The 20,664-nt window shown below is 33.6% G+C and overlaps 1 protein-coding gene across 6 annotated transcripts in view; it reads right to left on the bottom strand.

Moving 5' to 3' along the window:
* The window catches only part of LOC100374648 (uncharacterized), a 95,222-nt gene that overhangs the window by 21,229 nt on the left and 53,329 nt on the right, over positions 1–20,664 (bottom strand). For 4 of the 6 annotated variants that reach the window (XM_085490565.1, XM_085490567.1, XM_085490564.1 and 1 more), the window contains 9 exons: positions 7,749–7,934; positions 7,076–7,159; positions 6,033–6,160; positions 4,027–4,192; positions 2,605–2,711; positions 1,582–1,809; positions 894–1,193; positions 492–669; positions 61–260 (listed from right to left, as the gene is read on the bottom strand). In XM_085490565.1, coding sequence (XP_085346691.1) covers positions 61–260; positions 492–669; positions 894–1,193; positions 1,582–1,809; positions 2,605–2,711; positions 4,027–4,192; positions 6,033–6,160; positions 7,076–7,159; positions 7,749–7,934 — 1,577 coding nt within the window. Of the gene's footprint in view, positions 1–60; positions 261–491; positions 670–893; positions 1,194–1,581; positions 1,810–2,604; positions 2,712–4,026; positions 4,193–6,032; positions 6,161–7,075; positions 7,160–7,748; positions 7,935–8,361; positions 9,019–10,352; positions 10,471–20,664 lie in introns of those variants that run through there. The other 2 variants (XM_085490562.1, XM_085490563.1) reach the window with 1 other exon arrangement.

Here is a 20,664-nt window from a genome sequence, read left to right as displayed (position 1 = left end):
GCCATCTATACGGAGTGCATTGGAAAATGAGTAAAAATTATAAGTAACTTTGTAGCTTACCTTGCTGTTACCTCCAAGGCATTCCTCACACGATCTCTATCCCGTTTGGCATCTTCGGTATCACGACGGCTGAGGTCAAGATCTTCACGTAAATGTCTACATTGTTCCTCAGCATGGCGTCGCTCAGATTCACTGTCGTCAATCTGCTTCTTGTAAGAATTGCTTTGATCCTTTGAAGAACTCAGTTTGGCATGTAATTCCTGACGAGAAATATTAATAATTTAAAAATTACACCAAGCATTACAATAATCCTTAATATTAATATTCATGATCTAATTATTATTCATAACCCAATTAATTTTCATAATTTATCAGAATTTAATTTATATTTTTTATTTATATTGAGTATGAACTATCACCTTTTCAGTCACATGACTTATCCGCATGATTATATCAGAACAACTAACAAGACAGAGAATACTTTCACTTACCCGAACTTGAAGTTGACGTTTTTGTAGAGCTGCTTGAACAGCCGCATAAGTGGAGTCAGCAAAGGCCGGGGAGCGAGAACGTCTTGATGGCGAGATGGAGCGAGCACGGCGTGTAGGTGATATGGTTCTTGTTGGTGATAGTGTACGTGGACCAGGAGACATGGAACGAGGAGCACGACTGATATGCGAAAAGAAAACAATTTTTTTAGAATTTTATAAATACCATGAAACCTGAAGAATAAACGCCATATGAGTTTAATTTTCATGAATCTCAAAATTTTATGTTTTTGTCGTTGTTTGACCGTCACCTATCATTGAAGGCATGCCAAAACTAATAATGGCTACCATTTCTTCGAAACATGAAGTGTTTAATATAAATCTGACCCTCTCTCTGGTACTTACCCCAATAATGCAGACTCTTCCAAAGTTTCATCTCTATCTTTATCATCAAATGATGTCTCCGCGGCGATACCATCAGCGTCATGAATAACAGCCTGTGCAATATCACGTAAAGCAGCGTGTAGAGCTTCGCATTCCTCACGCAAGCTTCGTAGAGTTTCACTTTCTGCTGCAAACTCAGCTGAGGACTCAGCAGTTGTTGCTTCCAAGCCTTGCACGGTTTTAGTCATAGTCTTAACAAGGTTCTCTTTTTCAGCAACCTGGATCTTGAATTTTTCATTAGAAACTGTAATTTCATTGATCCTGAAAAACAAGAGAATAATATTATTATACAAGTTTTCACAGTACATGTAGTTTAAAATTGTAATACATCATAGCAATTTTCCTCAAAGAAAATTAACAGCAGCACATCGTTCAAAAATACATTTTAACTTGTTTCACCTTTCATAGAATAAATCTGCCTAATTTGTTTCCATTTTTTTGTTTGGAAACAGTAGCTAAAGGATTAGTATTTTTATTTGGTAAAAAATGAAAAAAAATATAGATAATAATGTTACACCCAAATCTTAATTGAAAAAACATGGCTTTCAAAAGCTACTACAAAATTACAAACTACAAAATATAATGCCAGTGATTCATGCAAAATGTTTCTACTATTTCTTGATTATGAAAATGGGAAAAGAATACTCACCTAGCCTGCATCTCAGCCTTGACTGTGTCGTACTTAGATTGTAGTTCCAACACTTCCTTGACCTTTTCGCGCAGTTGATTTTCCACAGCTTGTTTCTCAGCACGCTCTCTCTCCAGCTGTACGTTGGTGGTAGCGTCTGTTGAACGTTGGTTGGCGTTCAAGTTCAAACATGCTGCGTGCATACTACGAGACATGCGGGTTATGTCAGCACGGAGGTGAGACAGGTCTCTGTTAAAAGAAAACAGGATTCAGTGCATGCCCATTATTACCTAACTTAAGTCTACTTTTTATGTTACATTAAGTGATGTCATTTTGCATATTATTATACATGTACTGTATTTGCTATATTATCATTTTCACCACCAGACTTTCTTGCCCAAATTTTGTTTGCACTTTTTTCTTATATTCTTCAATATTTCTGGAAATGAACCCTAATCTTGAGGCCAACAGACAAAATTTGAGTCAATTTTCAGTTTTTACTCAAAAATTCTTGCTATTTTTGTCCAAAACTTCTGAAGAAAAAAAAGGGGACTATTTTGTGAATTTGTGATGAAAAGAGGAAACTGGTGGTTAAAAGGTTAAAACCTCATCTCCAATAGATGTGCACATAAATAATTTAAAAAAAATAATTTTATGCTGGACCCTTAAAATAAAACTAATTCTGATCGTAGATATATTTCTCCTATTTATGTAAACACAAGAGCTACTAATGGAACAAATACGATATGTTATGTTGGACAAATGTCCTCCCAAAAAAAGTTTAAAATAATTAAGTTCACTTGAACTGGCACTACTTTTTAAACTATAAAGTGGAAGGATACTATGATATACTGATTTGAGTAACTTTACAAACACATTACCTAAAAACTATTGTACAACAAGTTGTATCATATCTTAATCCACATGAATTATAATTTTCTGAGAATACATAATCATGTATTCATCATTTCTACTAGTGTTTATGCTTCAAATAGAGAAAATACAGTAGAGATTGGCAAAAACTGGTTCTCACGGTAAACTTACCTATCAGTTGCACTTTTCATTTCAGAATATGTACGTCTGAAACCGACCACATCTCTCCACATCGTCAGTAAGCGACTATGCTCGTTTGCGAAATAATCATTGAAAGACTGCAACAGATAACACAAAACAGAATGTCAAATTTACACAGAAATATCAATTTTGAAAACTTTGAAAAAGAGAAAGAACCTTGCCTATTTATTTGATGTTGTAGTTCACAAAAAAAAAGATAAAATAGTTCGGCAACAGAACTACAGTATTGTTCTTATACATATGCATATGAAAATTCTGATGATTATTATCTATTAAACACTTGAACTTGAACTCATGTTCACTTTTTTTTTTTCAAACTTGTTAGAAAATGTTTACTAATAAAACTTTAAATATCTTAATAAAAAAATGTGCACCATGTTAGAATTGAGAATTTGGTTGCTAGACAACAGCTGCGCCATGTAAACCATATAGTTTGTCTGAAAACAATAGCTGGGCAAGATACACGGATTGAAACTGAAAAATTTAACAGCCTGTCATTTTTTTTTTTATATAAAATCACAACAATTCAGTGTGTATCCTGACAGCTAGCTGAGTCATAAATGAAAATACCCAGAATTTAACAATTTTACAATGAATTGCACCAGCCTGCATTATAAGTATATTAACGTTAAAATAGTTTGAGTTAGTAGACAGTGGCCGTTTTGTCAGAGACATTATGTCATATCTCGAATTGCAGGTTGGTGACATAGGCTGAAAAAATGATATTTTGTTAATGATGGTGTACTTGTCCTAAATTATTTATGAAAGCTAGGTTTCGAAAAAGTGTAAAAAAAAAAAAATGCTAATTTTTCTTTAACTTTATGTTAAATATTGATTTTTGAAAATTGTTTCTCAAAATATGTCACACAAAATAAGTGCTATTTCATTTTGCTATATTTTACAGTATTTTATTGCCAATAAATGGTTGCTTGGTAGTGCTAAATATTTGTATTTGTATTAATAAAGCAATCTACACATTTCATTTGTTAACAATTGTAAAATATTACACAAAATTTGATCATGTGATGTAACGCTTAAACCTTTTCACCACCAGTTCCATCTTTTCATCAGAAATTCACAAATAGTCCTGTGAATAGTCTGCATCTTCCTTCAGAAGATTGGGACAAAAATAGCCAAATTTTTTGAGTACATATAAAATTTTGTCTGTTACCTCCAAAATTAGTGTTATTTCCAGAAATATTGAAGAATATAAGAAAAAAGTGGTGAAGAATTTGGGCAAGAAAGTCTGGCGGTGAAAAAGTTAACAGTCTTATTTCTATTTGTGCTCAAATGCCACATAAAAACTTGCCCTCACAATACCGGGATATTGTTCCCTTGTACTCGGGCAGACATACCCATATACCAAACTAAAATACAAAAAAATATTCTCACCTGTTCTTCATCACGCCATTCACGCTCCTTAGCTTCCAGCTCTTCCCGTGCTCTCTGCCAATCCTGAGTGAGCTTGTTGATGTCAGCAGTCAACTGCTGGTTGGCCATAGTTGCCTGGTCTAGCTGCTCACGTAGCATAGAGTTCACATGGGCTAGACTAGCGCTCCTGGGCCAACAAATAAAATGGGACAGGGTCAGTGGAGTCGATAGATAATCACATGATGACAATGACTTCCTGTATTGGTCATGTGATTGACTGTCACATGATATGCATTGGTCATCATGTGGTTACCATTTTAAACTGATAGATTCTGCCAACAATCAATCACCATGAAAATGCATGGATGTATAAGTGAGATATCACAATATATGCAGAAAGACGAGGTGCAGACTGGAAATGTGACGAATTTCAATTCTAATAAAAATTAAAATTAAACCTGTTTCTACAAATATCCAAATATTTGCGTGACTGTCAAACTGTTATTTATGTGTAAGAATTAAGTTGTTTACTGCCATTGTCATAATGGCAAACCACTACCAGTAATGGAACAAGTCAAAATCGGACATGTTTTGATGCACCATGTTTTGTTATCAAGATATGCAACTAATGGGAGATTATGTGCAACTGATTCAAGATTAACAAAAAAAATTATAAAAAAATACATCAATATATGGCACAAAGTTTTGGCAGGAACTAATAATGGTTATTTTACATTTATATACATGCAAGACTTGCTCTACAGAAAACAAAATGGCTGCCTTGGGTATTTATAGTAAACAAGTTTCAAAGTTATTTATTTTTCTTTCTGTTTTTTCAGAATTAGAGAATGATGGGATATATTATAGATATTAATGATATGCAAACAGATGATTCCTGGCAGAATTGGTGAAAATATGGACATAAAAGGGATGAAATCTGGATGAAGGAGAGCACACGGGTAGAGCAGACACACTGTGTGGACAGTAACACGTTGTGATACTGAACTACAGAGAAAAAACTAAAACATGCAAAACAAAACAAGAGACAAGCAAAACAAAAAAACAATAGGGAAATTAATGAACACAGGATTGAAAATAATGAAGACAATTATGATGAATATGATGTCATACAAATTATTACAGCAATCTGATTGGATAAATCATTTTTAATGTATGCATATGCAAATGTGAAAATATCCAATACTAAACTATGATGTCATACATAGTAATACATCAATCTGATTGGTTGAGACTTTTTTTTATTTATCCTTATGCAAGTTTCGAGTATTCCATCTAGACATTGGACTATTTTAGTTTATATTTGCATTCCTCTTTTGAACTTTCACCTATTTAAATATTTTGAGGGCCATATGTTTCATTTCCAATTTATTACACCATGATGACAAATGCAGCTGGTCCCTAATGCATGCATGACTAAAAATTTTGATTTAATTTTTTTTCAGAGTGATGTGGCAACAAAACAAACTCATGAATACTAGGATATAGAAAAATTCACTTTTCTTCATTAATTTCTTCAAAATTTTGGCTGTAATGACTTTCTGCTGACAATGAGGATTTGGGTCAACAAATGTAACTTATTTTCACAGATTGGCATAAATTATACAAAAAATATAGGGTACAGTTTTTGTATTTTCTCTGGCGTTTATTTTACTCATATTTATCATCACAAAATATGCACAATTATTTAAACAATAATGAATGCCCCATAGTGCCATACTGGATAAAAATCGGTCTATGGCTAACCCAAACACATCATATCTAGACACTTCTGTGAATGCAATTTGATGCCATGGGGGATTCATTATTGTTATAAATCATCGCCATAAGAACTAAACTTTTTTTAAACTTAAAAATTTAGTAAAATTTGAGGGCTTTATTTGCATCATTGAGTGACAATGTAAAGCTATGACATCGTAAAAACCTTTAATTCTGATAATGGTACTTTGTAACATCCAATGAAAACACCATACTATAAAGCAAGCACATTACAGTCGCTCATGCATTACCTTTGCTGTTCCTCTTCCAGCTTGATCAGCGCACTCTCCAAATCAGTGCTGTGTTCCTCCTCTTGCATCTTAAGACGTGCTTCGGTTGATTCTAGACGAGTCGCCAAACTATCAGTGGTGTTCCTTATCTGTGCAATAGATAGTGACTGTATTAGTTTAGACAATAATATAAGACATGCTGTTACTAAAGTTCATCCAGTTATTGAGCACAAGTCTCAATATTAGACCCCTTTTGGGTTTCTGTGATTTTATGTTTGATTACATCATCAACTTGTAGGCTTCTTTTAAGTTGGATTACGACATGCAAAGCCACCAGCTGCACATTTTGGTGATTAGATGACAATATCTAAAAACAAGATGGCCGACTTGATGAAGTACTCAGACATTTATATCACATAACACTGAAACCTGCAAATAGTGTATTGATATACATACATGAAAGAATGTACAAAAATTCAAATATACAAATACATGAACAAACATTAAAATTAAAAACAACTATTATAAAAACTATATAGAAGTAGCATTCATAATTTAAAATATGAATTGATTTTAAATTTAAACAGACTTAAAAACATGAAGTTACATTAAACCTACATTGCATTAGCAAATAAGTTTGGAATAAATGTTACATTGTATTGAAAGATAATATAATGAGGAAAATAAGGTTTATATCTGTTATCATGGGACGAGGGATTATTGAGTGTCACCTTTGATACGCGCCGCTTCGCACGTGCACGGGAAAAGACAGCGAACATTTCTCAAACATATAATATAACATAATCAAGCAATTAGGTTAACAAGAAAATAATAAAGAAAATAAATGAGACTAAGTAAAGATCAAACCTTCCACCCCTATTTTACTATAAATGGTACAATCCATCCACAGAAAACGATATACTGATCATTAATAGATAGGGGTGGTAGGTTAAAAATGTGTGCATGTTATTTGTTGATAGTATTTTTAATAGAAATTTTATTATTATAGTTTGCATGTTAATTAAATAATGACTTGGTCTTCGTACTTAGGAGTACCATCTTACCCTATATTGATGCCGCTCGGTTTCAGCGTATTTTTCAGACATCTGGTTCTCCAACTCACCACATTTTCTCTTGTACTGCAAAACCTGAAATAAAATGGAGTTAAGTATAAGCACTTACAGTAAACTAAAACTAACTAAAACAGTTTTCTCACTTTATTATCTTTATACAGAACAGTCTGGGCATAATCCAACTCTCAAGCTTTCAGCTATCAGCTGGTGTTGCCTTTCCATAAGAACTTTTTTAAAGAAAACATTGATCAATAATCATCAATAATTTCAACTTTGTAGTTTTAATCTATGAACTAATATGAAACATATTTAGGCAGATTAACCTTTTTGCATTTTTTGAGCCCAAGATAAGCCAGCTTAAAGATAACTAAATGTATGTTACGCTCGGACTTACTGTAGACAACACTACTTTGACAGTAGCTTCAATAGAAATCGGAATGACATCGTTTTCATTTAAAACATAATCAAACCAGTAATACAGCAGCATGCCATCGCTAGCAGTTCTGACTTTCAGTAGTTGGATGGCTTCCAAAAAATTTATTCTTTCACGAGGCCCCTTGGTACATTGCAACCCCCGATAAGTCACGTTTTTTGCTTGGATCGTGAGACTTAGCGAGGGGTTACTGTATTCATTATTTTGTCTGGCATCATGTGTTTTTCTTACCTTTGCTTGCAGTTTCTGAACCAACTGAGCCTGACGTTGTTGTCCATCCTGATAAGCTTGCAATTTGCGCTTGTAACCGCCATGATCGTCTTCAAGCTTACGTCTCAGTTCCAAGTTCTGCGACAGCAGACCTTTAACATGAATGTCTTCACTCTTATCAGTATCAGGCTTCAAAGATGTCTCGAGCTACAAAAAAAATATAAATATGTTTAAATATTAATCACACACAAGTACATAGAGATTTAAAATCTTCAAATCACATGACATCATAAAATTTTATGTAAATTGTATGATCTCACAGAGAATCTCACATACTCACATAAACACACACACAAACAGGTCAAGAATAAAAGAAGAGGAAACAACAAATGGAAAATACAACTAAATGATATGTCAATCCCAATAACCGAATAACCACACAAATTAATTAAAAACAACAAGAGAATGCACTGCAATGACCCAAAAACATCATAAAAATTAATATTCACAAACAAATCATTTTATATCTTGAAAATTACCACATCAAAAACTGGAAAAACTTTTTGAGTATAAAAATATCTCATCACAACATGCTAGTGTAGATAAGGAAAAACTGATCAGGGAAACAATTTACCGAAGTCTTTGGGGTTACAAAGCGTTGTTGTCTCTTCTCAGATGTTTGCGCAGGTCTCACTTGCTTTTTATAAGGCGCTGGTGGGGTATAACTCCTGAGTGGTGTAATGGCGGTTGAGTTGTATGATTTATATGGTAAACTAGACTGCCATGATGACGTCACCGGCATATCATATTCTGAGGTTGGTGTCCGGTAATCCTTCCACGAAGTTTCACTACGTTTGTATTCGAACGGTTTCATTACTGTGGTGGTCTGAACGGCTTTAACGGCAGTATCGTATGTATGGTCATCTAGTTTTTCAGCTATTGTGATTTTTTCTGGTGTTTCGGAAAGCTCATCTTTCTCTGTGCCATTTTGTTTACTTTCATTGACATTTTTGTCGGGGACCTCTGTGCTATTCTTTTTAGTTTCATCACCCCCTCCATTACTACTAACTCCACCGGTAGAAAGTGTCCTCGGACGGCCCGGTTGCACTACATCAAGCATTGGCTTAGTGATATCTTGCAATGACTTCGCACGTTGGGACAACAGCTTGTCACCATGTTGGTCAGGTGACCAAATGAGGGCGGGGCTTGTTTCCCTTCTTTTAAGTACGTGTGTCGGATATTGATCGACCGGTTCTTCCGACGACACATCGCCTTGGATTTTATGCTCCCACTGTCCAATAGGATTGAAGAAATTACGAAAAAGAGATAAATACGCAACAATGTTTAGAACAGGGATCAAATGGTTGCCATGACAACAGTTAGCATTGACACGCTAACTGCACTCCAAGCAGAAGAACGAACAAGAATAGGGATATAATGAGCATCAGAGTTTTGTTAAAAGCGTTAACATAGAGGTGATGAATACAGAGAAATGGGACTTTTTTTTAAGTAAGTTGGCACCAGTTCAGTTATATTAAAGGTGGTATGAATAATTAAAATACGTTATTACTCGCCAGCGTAAAGCATTACTCTATAAATGTCCCGTTCTAATCTCACCATCTGCACATACAATCAATAATACATGTACTAAAGATTATCACCTGCTCCCCCTACATAATAGAATTGTCATACTGTTTGTTTGCATGGTCGTACCATTACATCAAAGATTGGGGAGGGAGGGGTATAAGGGTTTATAAATCGTGAAGTCGATTATTAGGACAAGTTATTAGCTTAGTAGTCAACAGAGTACAATAGACCATTATTGTTAAGCTTGGTATTGTTACATTTCAGTGTTTTGTTTCAGACAGGTTTTTTTTGCATATGAAATACTACGACATCTTAAATGTTTGCTTGAAAAAGCAGCGAGCTTGTGTAAAAAAAACCTCAGTGTTTTAAACATAATAAATTACATTGTGATATAGTTACCGTAGATGACAGTCAGAGAAGAAACAAGGTAAATCATTGTTCAGTCGTTACGGGTTACGAATTCTCACGAAGTTCATCTGACTAGTATACGAGTTTATTAAAAACATTTTTGCGTTTCTCGCTAATGGAGCATTTATTAGGTGTTAGACAGAGATAAAGAGGTTACAGATAACCCTGGTGACAAAATCATTACAACCATCTAAAAACATACTGGTTCTCACCAACATTAGAATTCCGAAGTGTAAATTTCATAGCAATTTATATGAAAGATTAGTTATTCTGTTTAACATGTAAAACGACAAATTTGTTTAAGAAATTGATTGTAGGTTGTTAACTTAGTGACGCTTAGTGACGCTATCAATAAATTGGAATACAATTTGATCCAAACATGGAGTTCAATGAAATCAAACATTAAAGTTTAATACAAGAATTTCTCTCTTTTTCTAAGTTGCACGTCAACCATCAGGTGCAGTGAAACAATATCCAACATTTTCATGCTCTAAGTTATCTGAAACTGGTGCCAATTAATATGCGAAGCATGGTTAAAGTTGCGCATAGCAGCATGATATAAACAACAAAATTCTCCTGAAAATGTCACGAAACGTGGAGAAATCTACGATAAAGCGAAGAGATACTTGCTTGCTTGACGCGTCTCTTAACCCAGGAGGATTGACCTTCACCACTAGACATAGCTTTCAACGCTGTACACCCACCGCCAACCCCACTAAGACTAACTTACAACACTACGCAATGCAATTCAAGTATTATGCAAATTAGGTCCACTTGGATCAATTTTCCACCAGGGGTTACAATTCAAAGTGACCTGACCCACGCTTTACTATGCCTATTGTTTTTTGCAACAAAAGAAAACAATAGCATGAGAGCGAGTATTAATGACCCCTGGCGTAACACATTTCAGAATTTCCAACAGGTGTAATTAAATACCCCTACTTTGTGGAGAAAAATCAATAACATGAACAAACGTCAAAAATCTAACAAAACTGATTATTAAAGTGGGTCAAACACTTTGGGAAAATTTGCTAGTTTTGTTTAGCAGTGAACTTGTTATTTAATTAAAGCTTCCTTGAGTAACAAAAATAAATGTCACCATGTAGACTTAGCACAGTGCCCTCTATGGGTAGCATCAGTGTAGTTGCCAAGGAAACCAAGATGGCTACCCACCTGTTGAATTACTTCAGATTGTTTTTTTAACAAGCATATTATTTTTGCAAATTTAACAAACATTACCATGGTAATTTTTTGATAATTCAAGATGTAGACAATTCAGCAAAAAAGTAAAATGGTCCTTCTGCTACATCAAAATTCTGCAAATTCATAGAATACAAAAATCTCACAGTATTTTAAAATCAACAGTAACAAATTTGAACTTAAAATCATTCTCAAAAATGATTTTGTGACAATCAAAGCACAAGTTTATTTCAACTTATGTGTACATGTATAAAAAACTACATACAAGCTTTGTACAGATAACAAAATAAGGAACTTAAAAAGGTGAAACAAATCAATATTTCAGTTGCAATTTTGGCTTGGAGCCAGGTGAATGTCAAATTGCTAGTGTGGGGTAACTTTTGGTATTCTACCCCCACAGCGATGCTTAGAGCCCATTCCGAGTCCTTGTACAAGTTGCTATATTCTGAATGTTAACATACTTAGCTTGTCTAATCAGCCTCCCTAAGTTGACAAACATTCCTATTAGTGATGCATTATGGGATAGTTCAGGTTAATGTTAAACACCAGTTTGCACTTCGTACTCAATTCCGATTTCAAGACATGCACAAATGAGGAAAAACTTTACCATTATTGGTTTGTAGCGTGTCGTGTTCGTACATTCCTTTTTAGTCCAATGAACATGAATAGAAAATCAATAGTAATTAATCATTTTGTGAAATATACAATTTACCAGGAAGACAAGTTGTGGACATTTTGATGTAAAACAGATCAAAAATGTTGTATGTATGTGACAAAATGACATAAATCATTGTTTGGTAACATTCTTTACATTTCCGAACCCTTGTTGGGTACATCCTAAAAGTTATCAAACTCTTATTGGGAAATGACCTTCACATTATCAAAACTCTTCTAGAGTAACGTCCTTCGCATCGTTGAAAACTGCAAATATAAACGATGATATAAAGCGTACCTTTTTCATCTTGTCAATTAGATTATTAAGCCTCAATCCCGGAGTGAACATTTCAATGAATCTCACATCGCTGATTGCGATAACAAACTAGTGACGATGTTTGAAAAAAACGAACATGTAGTCAGTCAGCCATCAAGAATTACCCAAACGAAAACCACAATGTAAAACTATTCAACACAACAACTTACACCAAAGTTTACAGAAACACAATACTTTAACAATGTGACTTAATAAAGGTTGGGTTGCAGACAGTTTCAATCTTTTTAAATATAAGTTTACACAGACTTGTTTCAGCTGTAAACAAAGAATGGGGGCACCAGTCACAGGTTTATCTGATTATACCTCATTCACTGCAAGTGAACTATGGGTAATATTGTCACGGCAACAGACAGCAAAAAGTGAAAGGTGATCAAGACAGGGATGTAAACCAAGTTCCCATGGTATTTCAGCACCAGACAGATGTCTTTCTAAGAGAGTGCCAGTTAACAAACACTGTGCAATGAATATATGAAATATGAGAAATTAATATCAGTCAAAGATGGCCACTTTTGAAAGTTTTTTCTTGGTAAAGCTTATCGATCCATTTTTAGTAGCCCTTTTCTAGCAATACTAATATTTTAATAATAATATTTAATAAAAGGTGATAATATATTGGATTTATAGGAATAACTGTTTCTGCTATTTTTACTGAATATTGATTAGGACTTAAAATACCGTCAATCATTTTTTTAAGATGACTAAAAGGTCACTATATTAAGGGTAAGTTCTCAATTGACTATTGTATTTCTGTCATCACCAAGATTTTGGGACCATTTTTTGCATATTTTCAAAAGATTTTCGTAATTCTAAAAATGACATTGTCTAACATGGTATATTTTCAAATGTGAAATTATATTTTGATCAAAAATACTTGAACTGGACTATTTTGTGGAAGGTTACAACATTGGACATTGGACATTGGCAGTGAAAAGGTTATACTATCATAGTCAGTGTAATGCGTGTATGATCAGTATGTTACTGGAGCTACATAATTACAGAAAAATATTGAAAAAACAAAAACAAAAATCTATTTATAACAAATAAAAACAGATTTGTAATACAGTCAACCATTTTAGTGACAAATTTCAGTGAAAATTACAGCTTTTTGTAGCTGTTTTCTGAGGTCGTACGAATGTCATAAATTCATCAAATTATGTAAATTTATTACAGTTCACAGTAGATATTGGAGTCACTGTTGAATTACAAATTACATTATAGCACTTGAAAACTAAATTTTATATATAAAATAACATAATTTAGGGTGAAAAATAATTTTTTTGTGATGTGGCAATATATTTTTTTATTTACATACGGGGAAACAGATTTTCTGAATGACCACCTGTTGACGCAGTGAGTTGGTGTTTTCTCTTTCAAGGATGGAAACAGCTGAGCAGTAATCGGCAACTCATTGAATTTTACATTATAAAAACATGTTCCTAACAAATTTAAATATTTTTTTTTAAATTTATATATAATGATATTTTATCTTTCTCACTTTTTTCGAATTTAAACCTTTAATAATTTTGCACATATTCGTTCAAGATCAAGATCTGTAGCCAATAAATTAAGTTCATTTGTTTCAATACTATTAAAAAAAAATATAAAAGAATGTCACACCAAAAATAATAGTTCTCAAAGATTTTTTTTCACAAAACTTGGAGTGATAATTTTGTTTTTTGATAAAAACCAAATAATATAAGTACTGAATGTCATCCAATTCATTTAGTCCAAAAAACAAAAAAAAATAATAAATATAAATAAAACAAAAATAAATATAATGATTTAATTTTAAAGTACAGTTATCAATTTAAATTATAGGCATTTCGAAGATGAAAAAAAAATGTATTTCTTGAATTTAACAGGAATTTGCAAACTGAATGTGGATTATTGATGTGGCTTACTATTCATGTCACACTTGGATGTCACTCCAGCAATGAATGAAATCAAGATAATTTCACAGATTCATTCCATTCATGAACTGATTCACATCAAATCAACTTCAAATAATTCAGTACATGTTAGGATACATAAAAATATTTTCCATACAATTCAAAGCAAACATAAACCAGTGTAGTTTATATGCATTAGGAAGGGTTTGAACTGTCAGAAGCGAGTCTGATTTTTAGTTTAAAACAATTTCATAAAAAATAGGTGAAAAAGGGTTTAATTAATGTAATTAATTGAGAATTGAGTATTTTTTTTCAGTAGAACAGTATAAAGCATGAATATAATATGGCACGTTACATATGCTACCACCATAGACTTATTTATATGTACATTGTACACGTCTATTTATATATGAAGGTGAAAAAGAGATGCGGACATTTTGGAATAGAAATAATAATTACCCCAGAGTCAATTTCGCTGCATAGAGTGTCCTGATCGTGGAGCGACTCGGAATATGAATATGAATTAAAAGAAATATCCTGGTAGTCCATGATGTTGTTGTTGTCCTTGTCGTGATCGTTTGGCTTTATCTCAGTAGCACTTCCAAGCTGTGTCTCCTCGTTAAACCAACTGAGTATCGTCAGATAGGATAGCATACAGTGTGGATTACACTAATCCGTGAAGGTTTTTTGTTTTTAAATGACACAAAAATGCATTGTCGCGAAATGCACTGTTGAGACTTCAACGGTCTGAAGTCTTTTTAATTTTCAAAGAGTTAGTGTTGACGCTGAAAAAACAAAAGCAGCGAAACGAAAAACCTCCCACTGACTGAATAGTGAAAATAGAATGGCGGTGCAATGAGAAACCTGGGCTTTTGTTAGACACGTCAACAGACGTGGCATGTGTTGCGGGCATTGTGACATCAAACATAATCAGCTGATCAGGGCTTCCGGCAAGCCTTGTTGAAATCAGTGTTACACAGTGGTACAGAAAAAAATGATGAATAGTGAAAAGTGATGAATATATTTAAAGAAATATTTAATTTAATTTAATTTTTTTTTTTTGAAGACATGCAAGTAAATGATCAATGGCAGAATAATTCATGCGAGAGAACTGGATGGGGTAAAACAGTGTGAAAAATATCACTGCCATTGAAAATTAAATTTTATTTTATTTTCTGAAATTTGGAGTACCTTTTTTTCAATAATATATAATATTTCAAAATAATGGTAGTGATGGTAAGATGGTAGTGGAATTTATAAATAAAAAATAAAATAAAATCGCATGTTAAAATTTGAACTAGATTATTTAATAACTTATAATAAAAAACTTTTATTTTTTTCTATTTTCATCGGTTAATATATCATTACATACAAATTATGATGCATTTTTATAGTACAAACACTAAATAATTAAATACTAAAATGATATTAGGGGAAAAACTTTTCCGGAAAAGACCACAAGCAGGAAGGAAATTGCAACAGGAATGACAAACACAAGGCGATTGTTAAAAACAATAAAAGGCTTATTTTGTCACAGAATGTGTTCGAATAGAGTAAGGAGCATCAATCACACACAGTATTTCAATACTGGAAAAACGTCTAATTTTTTCTCAAAAAGTTGTCAGACACCAAATACTAGATTTAAGAATTATAAAAACAAGTGAAACTACATGATGAATGGTCAGTCTGTGAATAATTTTAAAATAGGGTTTACCTCGGTACTGCAAAATACTTTATTTTAGCTTGAATTAATTTTCGCTGAAAAGATATTTTGGGTGTTTTGTATGGAATTTATTTTCACTGATTTTTGACAAATTGAGCGTAAAATATAGGAAAAAACATACATATTAATATTTTTGATATTATTAAGGGTAAACCCATTCAAAAAGAAAGCAGTAACATTATGCCTGTGATTCAAAACTTGGCTTTATTCCAAACCACCTAACCCTCCACAATTTCCATATCTGGTTACCAAGGTGTCTGTTGACACAGTTAGTTTACAGTTTCCATGGCAACAGTATCGATATGGTTACAAGGGAAGTGCACTACGCTTAAGTTTGTATTCTTATAAATTTATTCTCAGTAATATGCCATTAAGAGTAAATGTTCGGATTGAAAGAGGAGGGGAACTATCCATGTACTTCAACCTACCTCTCACATGCATCTTGGGTTTGAAAAAACAATGTTCAATTGAGCCTGACATTTATTGTTTATATTTGCAAAGGTAGCGAAGCAATATTTAAATTTTGGGACAATCTCAGCACTTGGAAGACTTTTTTTCTGAAATCCAAAAGGAAACAATTTTCCATGCCATACCACGATGAATTAAAAAATTCAATAATATGAAGATCACTTGAAAACAAAAAGTATTTAATAAAGAAAGTGAAAACATCAAGTCAACGCATCTACAGATTTTAAAGAAAGGCAGTTTTCCTGAACTGAACTTGACAAAGAATCGTTAAACGGTTCAACTGAACCTGACATTGATATGGCGCAGCCAAACAACCAGAGATCTCGTACAATGACACAAAACACCTGTCTGTTATTTTACTAACAATAGCACAAGAAAGGTACAATTTAAATCAGTAAATATTTTTTACCAATGTCTCTTCAAGTCTGGAGTGAAAAAAAATCCCAGCCTGCTTAACACAATGACTACTTTGTTTCCATTGTACCCATTAACCAATCAGGTTCAACTGCCCTAGAAGAGGTCATGACCTTTGCTTGCAGGTAAATTTGCAGATTTGTACCTTCAATACCTTATTTCTTTAGAATGATTTAAAATAGACAATTTATTCAAACTATTCCAAGTACCAGAGAAGGGGGGATTATGAATTAGATTGTCCACCCTGAGCCGAGTTTCTGAGGTGTTCAAAGAATACGGTAGTATGTTTCCAAATGTTATGAATGTTAATCCAGAATCGAAACATAATTCTTTCAGTCCTTATTAGTAGTACAGACAATTTATGTAAGCAAAGTTAAATTTCAAACTAATCTACATAAAAAAAAATATAAATTTTTTTCTTAAACAAAATTATCATACAAATAATACTCTAAATCACTTTATTTTACATTTTTTGGTAGACAGTGAAAGACATGGAATTTGTAGCAGTGATAATTTGGTTAGAGTACTACGACACCAACTATCAGTGACTTGTGCGAAATGTTGAATGCCATACAACATAAAAACGTGAAAGTTTCTACCAGTTGATATTAAATTGTTCAGAGTAGTTCATGGATCATGTATTAACTAAAATGTATCTGGCAGCGCGAACTCGAGAAATAACATGTTTCATTGGTTGGTTGGACAAATTATTATGAATACGTTATGAGAATTATTATGAGAATATAAACGTCTCCCCAGGAGGCATTTAAAGATGGACACATGCATTATAACTGGAACAGAGTACAAGAAGATTGGAGGGGAGGGGCTTATTCCAGAGTACAAGTTTAGACTAGGACAACCACAGTACCGATTTTAAGAACAAATATATGCGTTAACTTTGGTTCATTAACTCATCTGTACTTGTCTGTGCATATAAACCAGCTTTTCTTTAATTTAAAACATTTTAAAGAACTTGTGTTTTATTAGATTCTGTGAGCGTTGCTCTGGAAAACTCCTGGGAACGATGACATTATCAATAACTGCCTTTAATCTTGCTTGGAGACATGCTTGTTGAGGCAGAGTACACATGCAAGCCACCATACAAAACAATCCCACGTTTACAAACACTCTTATGTTTATCAGTACATCTCTTGGGGCAGTTGAGTTTTCACAAAGCGACATACGATGCTGACATTTTCTACCGATTAACTCCAGACGTATACCGCTATTTAAAGTCACTCACTGGGAAAAAAATCAGACTTCACGGAGCATTGTTGACTAAAGTGTAAATTGATAAAAAAATGTGGTATAATTAAAGATCAAATACTGGTTGAGAAAAATTTGATTTACCAATTTATAGTAAAGTTTGAACAATCACCGAAAACAAACACCTGATTAGTTCTGGTAACCATATCAACACAAAGAGTCACTATGCGGAGCAGCGATATGTAAAGGGGCTGCCAAGAAATGTAGTCAAATTTGTCGTTTTCTGACCTTAGCAACTAGTTAGGGCATGTTGTTGTAGCAACAGAAATGATTGAACAAAGGCATACATTTAGCCACAGGGCCTCCTCACTACCGCTGTACCAAGTAACACTACTCTCGTGTATTCATTTCAATGACAAAAAGTTATCTTTCATCGGACAAATATTGTTACACACCACATTTTCCATTTTGTTAGAATTAGATCTTGTGCATAGTTGATAGGTTTGAGTCAAATTTTTGGTGAAGTTGCAGGATATCAAGAGATTTTGATAAATAGTCAAGATTGACCCATTCACCACCACTATCAACTGTCACTGTCCTTCCACAAAAATATAGACCAATTCCCAAAATTTTGTTGTTTCGTAAAATATTTCAAACATATATGGAAATAATTGATAACAAGCCGTAATGATTATCATCAAATTTTTAGAAAAAAAATCAGGCAATCAGAATTCCATAAATGTGGATTGATATAAAACTGAACAATTCATAATCTTAGTATGATTATATAACTGCAAATTGGAGACATTAAATAACCAACAAACATACTCCCACCTGACCCAGGGATCGAAAGTCCCATTTCACTGAATGAACACACAACTTGCAATTAGTAGGAACATGATTTAGTGAAGACAAACACGTACAGTACTAAGGGCGGTTGAAAATAATAAATTGCAAGAAGAGACACAAAGGTGCTGCCATAATGACACATAAATTGGAGTAGATGACTGAGAACCAGCTACTGGATGATCTAAAAAGTAGAACTTGTAACATACTTGTATAGACACCAACAATAAATTGCAAGGTAAACTTTATTACCGTAGTTACAGTCAAACCAAACACAAAAGAGTTGAGTATTCCTGCATCAATCTTAGTAGCGTAACTGTCAACATGGATTTGGCAGGACGCCAATGAAATTATACACGACTAACAGAAATTCACTGAATGTAATATCCAAAACCAGTACAAAATTAATGATTTATAAAAAAAATCAGTACCTCTTGTATACAAGGGAAGATCTGGCAAGATATCTTATTGACTTTACGATGACCTCTCTGACAATAAGCTGAATCAAGGTGTCTGATTTGCAAATCAATAGCATGTCTTTTGATAGATCGTCATGGTGAGTGGGACGACACTGGACTTAACATATGTTGCCATAGAGATCAGCTGACGCTACAGCGTCCATTCCATGGGTGTCAATTGTGAGAATTTGTAATATAAGTGGTGGCCCTACCTATTATAACCAGACGTAAGCGTTAACCGATAGTGTAGAATTAATATTAGCTATCAAAGCTGGTGTCTGAACATATACAAACGATTTGATTTTCAAATGGTTAGATTAGCTATATGTGCATGTACCGTATACTCAATAAAGTTTTTGTCATGAAGTACATACCGATACACGTTTTGATTTTAACACAACCATGAAGAAATCATAAGCTAGCTGAAGATTTTGTGTTTTTAATGAGATGAAAAAGACAGCGGGTGTGTGCATATAGTCCACACTTATTAACACACAGATTAAAAGAATTTGTTGTACATTAACCTGTTGGCGCACTGACATGGATAAAATAGAACTAAGAAATCCCACACATTCAGTACAGAAACTCAAGTCTGTCACTTCCATCAATAACAGAAAGACAAAAAAAGAAAAACAATTTTAAACATGTCGCACACAAGAGAAAAGCTAACAAGAGCTAGTATACTAACAGGAGGGGTTGAAAAGTAAATATGTCAGGTAGTTACTGAACTTGGGACAGGTCCAAACAAGATACAGTAACTTTATGACATCAAATAAAAGCCTGCTTATAACAGTCACCATAGTGTAGCATGTAGAAAATAAAACGATGACTTCAAGCAACTATTTTACAGTGCTGAGAAATGAAATGCAAACATCAAGAACGTGTCCTTCCACCTCTATAAAGTAGAATAATGGGAGTCTTTATTTAACTGATATTTAAACAGTCAAACAACGAAACAGAGCTGATATAGTATACAAACGACAACAAATGAACGCCAAGGACGCTTATGTTTCTAGAATTTGGGGAGAAGAGAAGAAACAACACAGTTCATTGAAATCACATGCTAGAAGGAAACAGGTACATTTCAATACAAGCCAATACAAACACTGGGTTAAACACTAGAACAGGCTTGTCAGTGTGGAAACGACTGACACCTTTAGACCCGGTAAGTAGGAGAAAAAAAAATAACACTAATCATGCGGAAAATCTGCACTTACTTCTGGGTCTTCCTTAATGACAGACATTTTGCACGAAGTTAGACTATCCTCTCTTACAAAGTTGAGATCAGACTTAGTGGAGCGTACTGACTGACGGCAACAATCTTACTTAACTAGTTACAACCGTTACTGTATATCAGCAAAGAGAAGCCACTCTCATTTGCATAACAATGGTTTGATTAGCATACACAAGCCATTGTCTTGAACACAATTGGTTGGTGGGATCAATGAAAGGCAACAAAGAGAAGGGGCTATCAAATGATAATGGCCTGTTGTCACAATGCCTTCAATAAATTCTTACATATATCTAAACAGTCTGATTATAAAGAATGAAATTGGTTTCTCACTTCAAATTAAAACTTGCCTAAACACAACCCAGATATAGATTTTTAAAGCCCCATTTCAATGCCAAGGGAAATTTGAGGATGAAAATTAAAATAAATTCCTCCCAATTATAAACGAAATATTGCTTTATATGTACATGAACAAATAAACTGTATTTAGCATAAACTTTATTTTGAACATCAAAA

The sequence above is a fragment of the Saccoglossus kowalevskii genome, chromosome 15, assembly GCF_978046115.1.
Source record: "Saccoglossus kowalevskii chromosome 15, keSacKowa6.1, whole genome shotgun sequence".
NCBI classification, from domain to species: Eukaryota; Metazoa; Hemichordata; class Enteropneusta; family Harrimaniidae; genus Saccoglossus; species Saccoglossus kowalevskii.
Note: the sequence above shows the minus strand (reverse complement) of the source record. Positions and strands in the feature narration are given on the sequence as shown.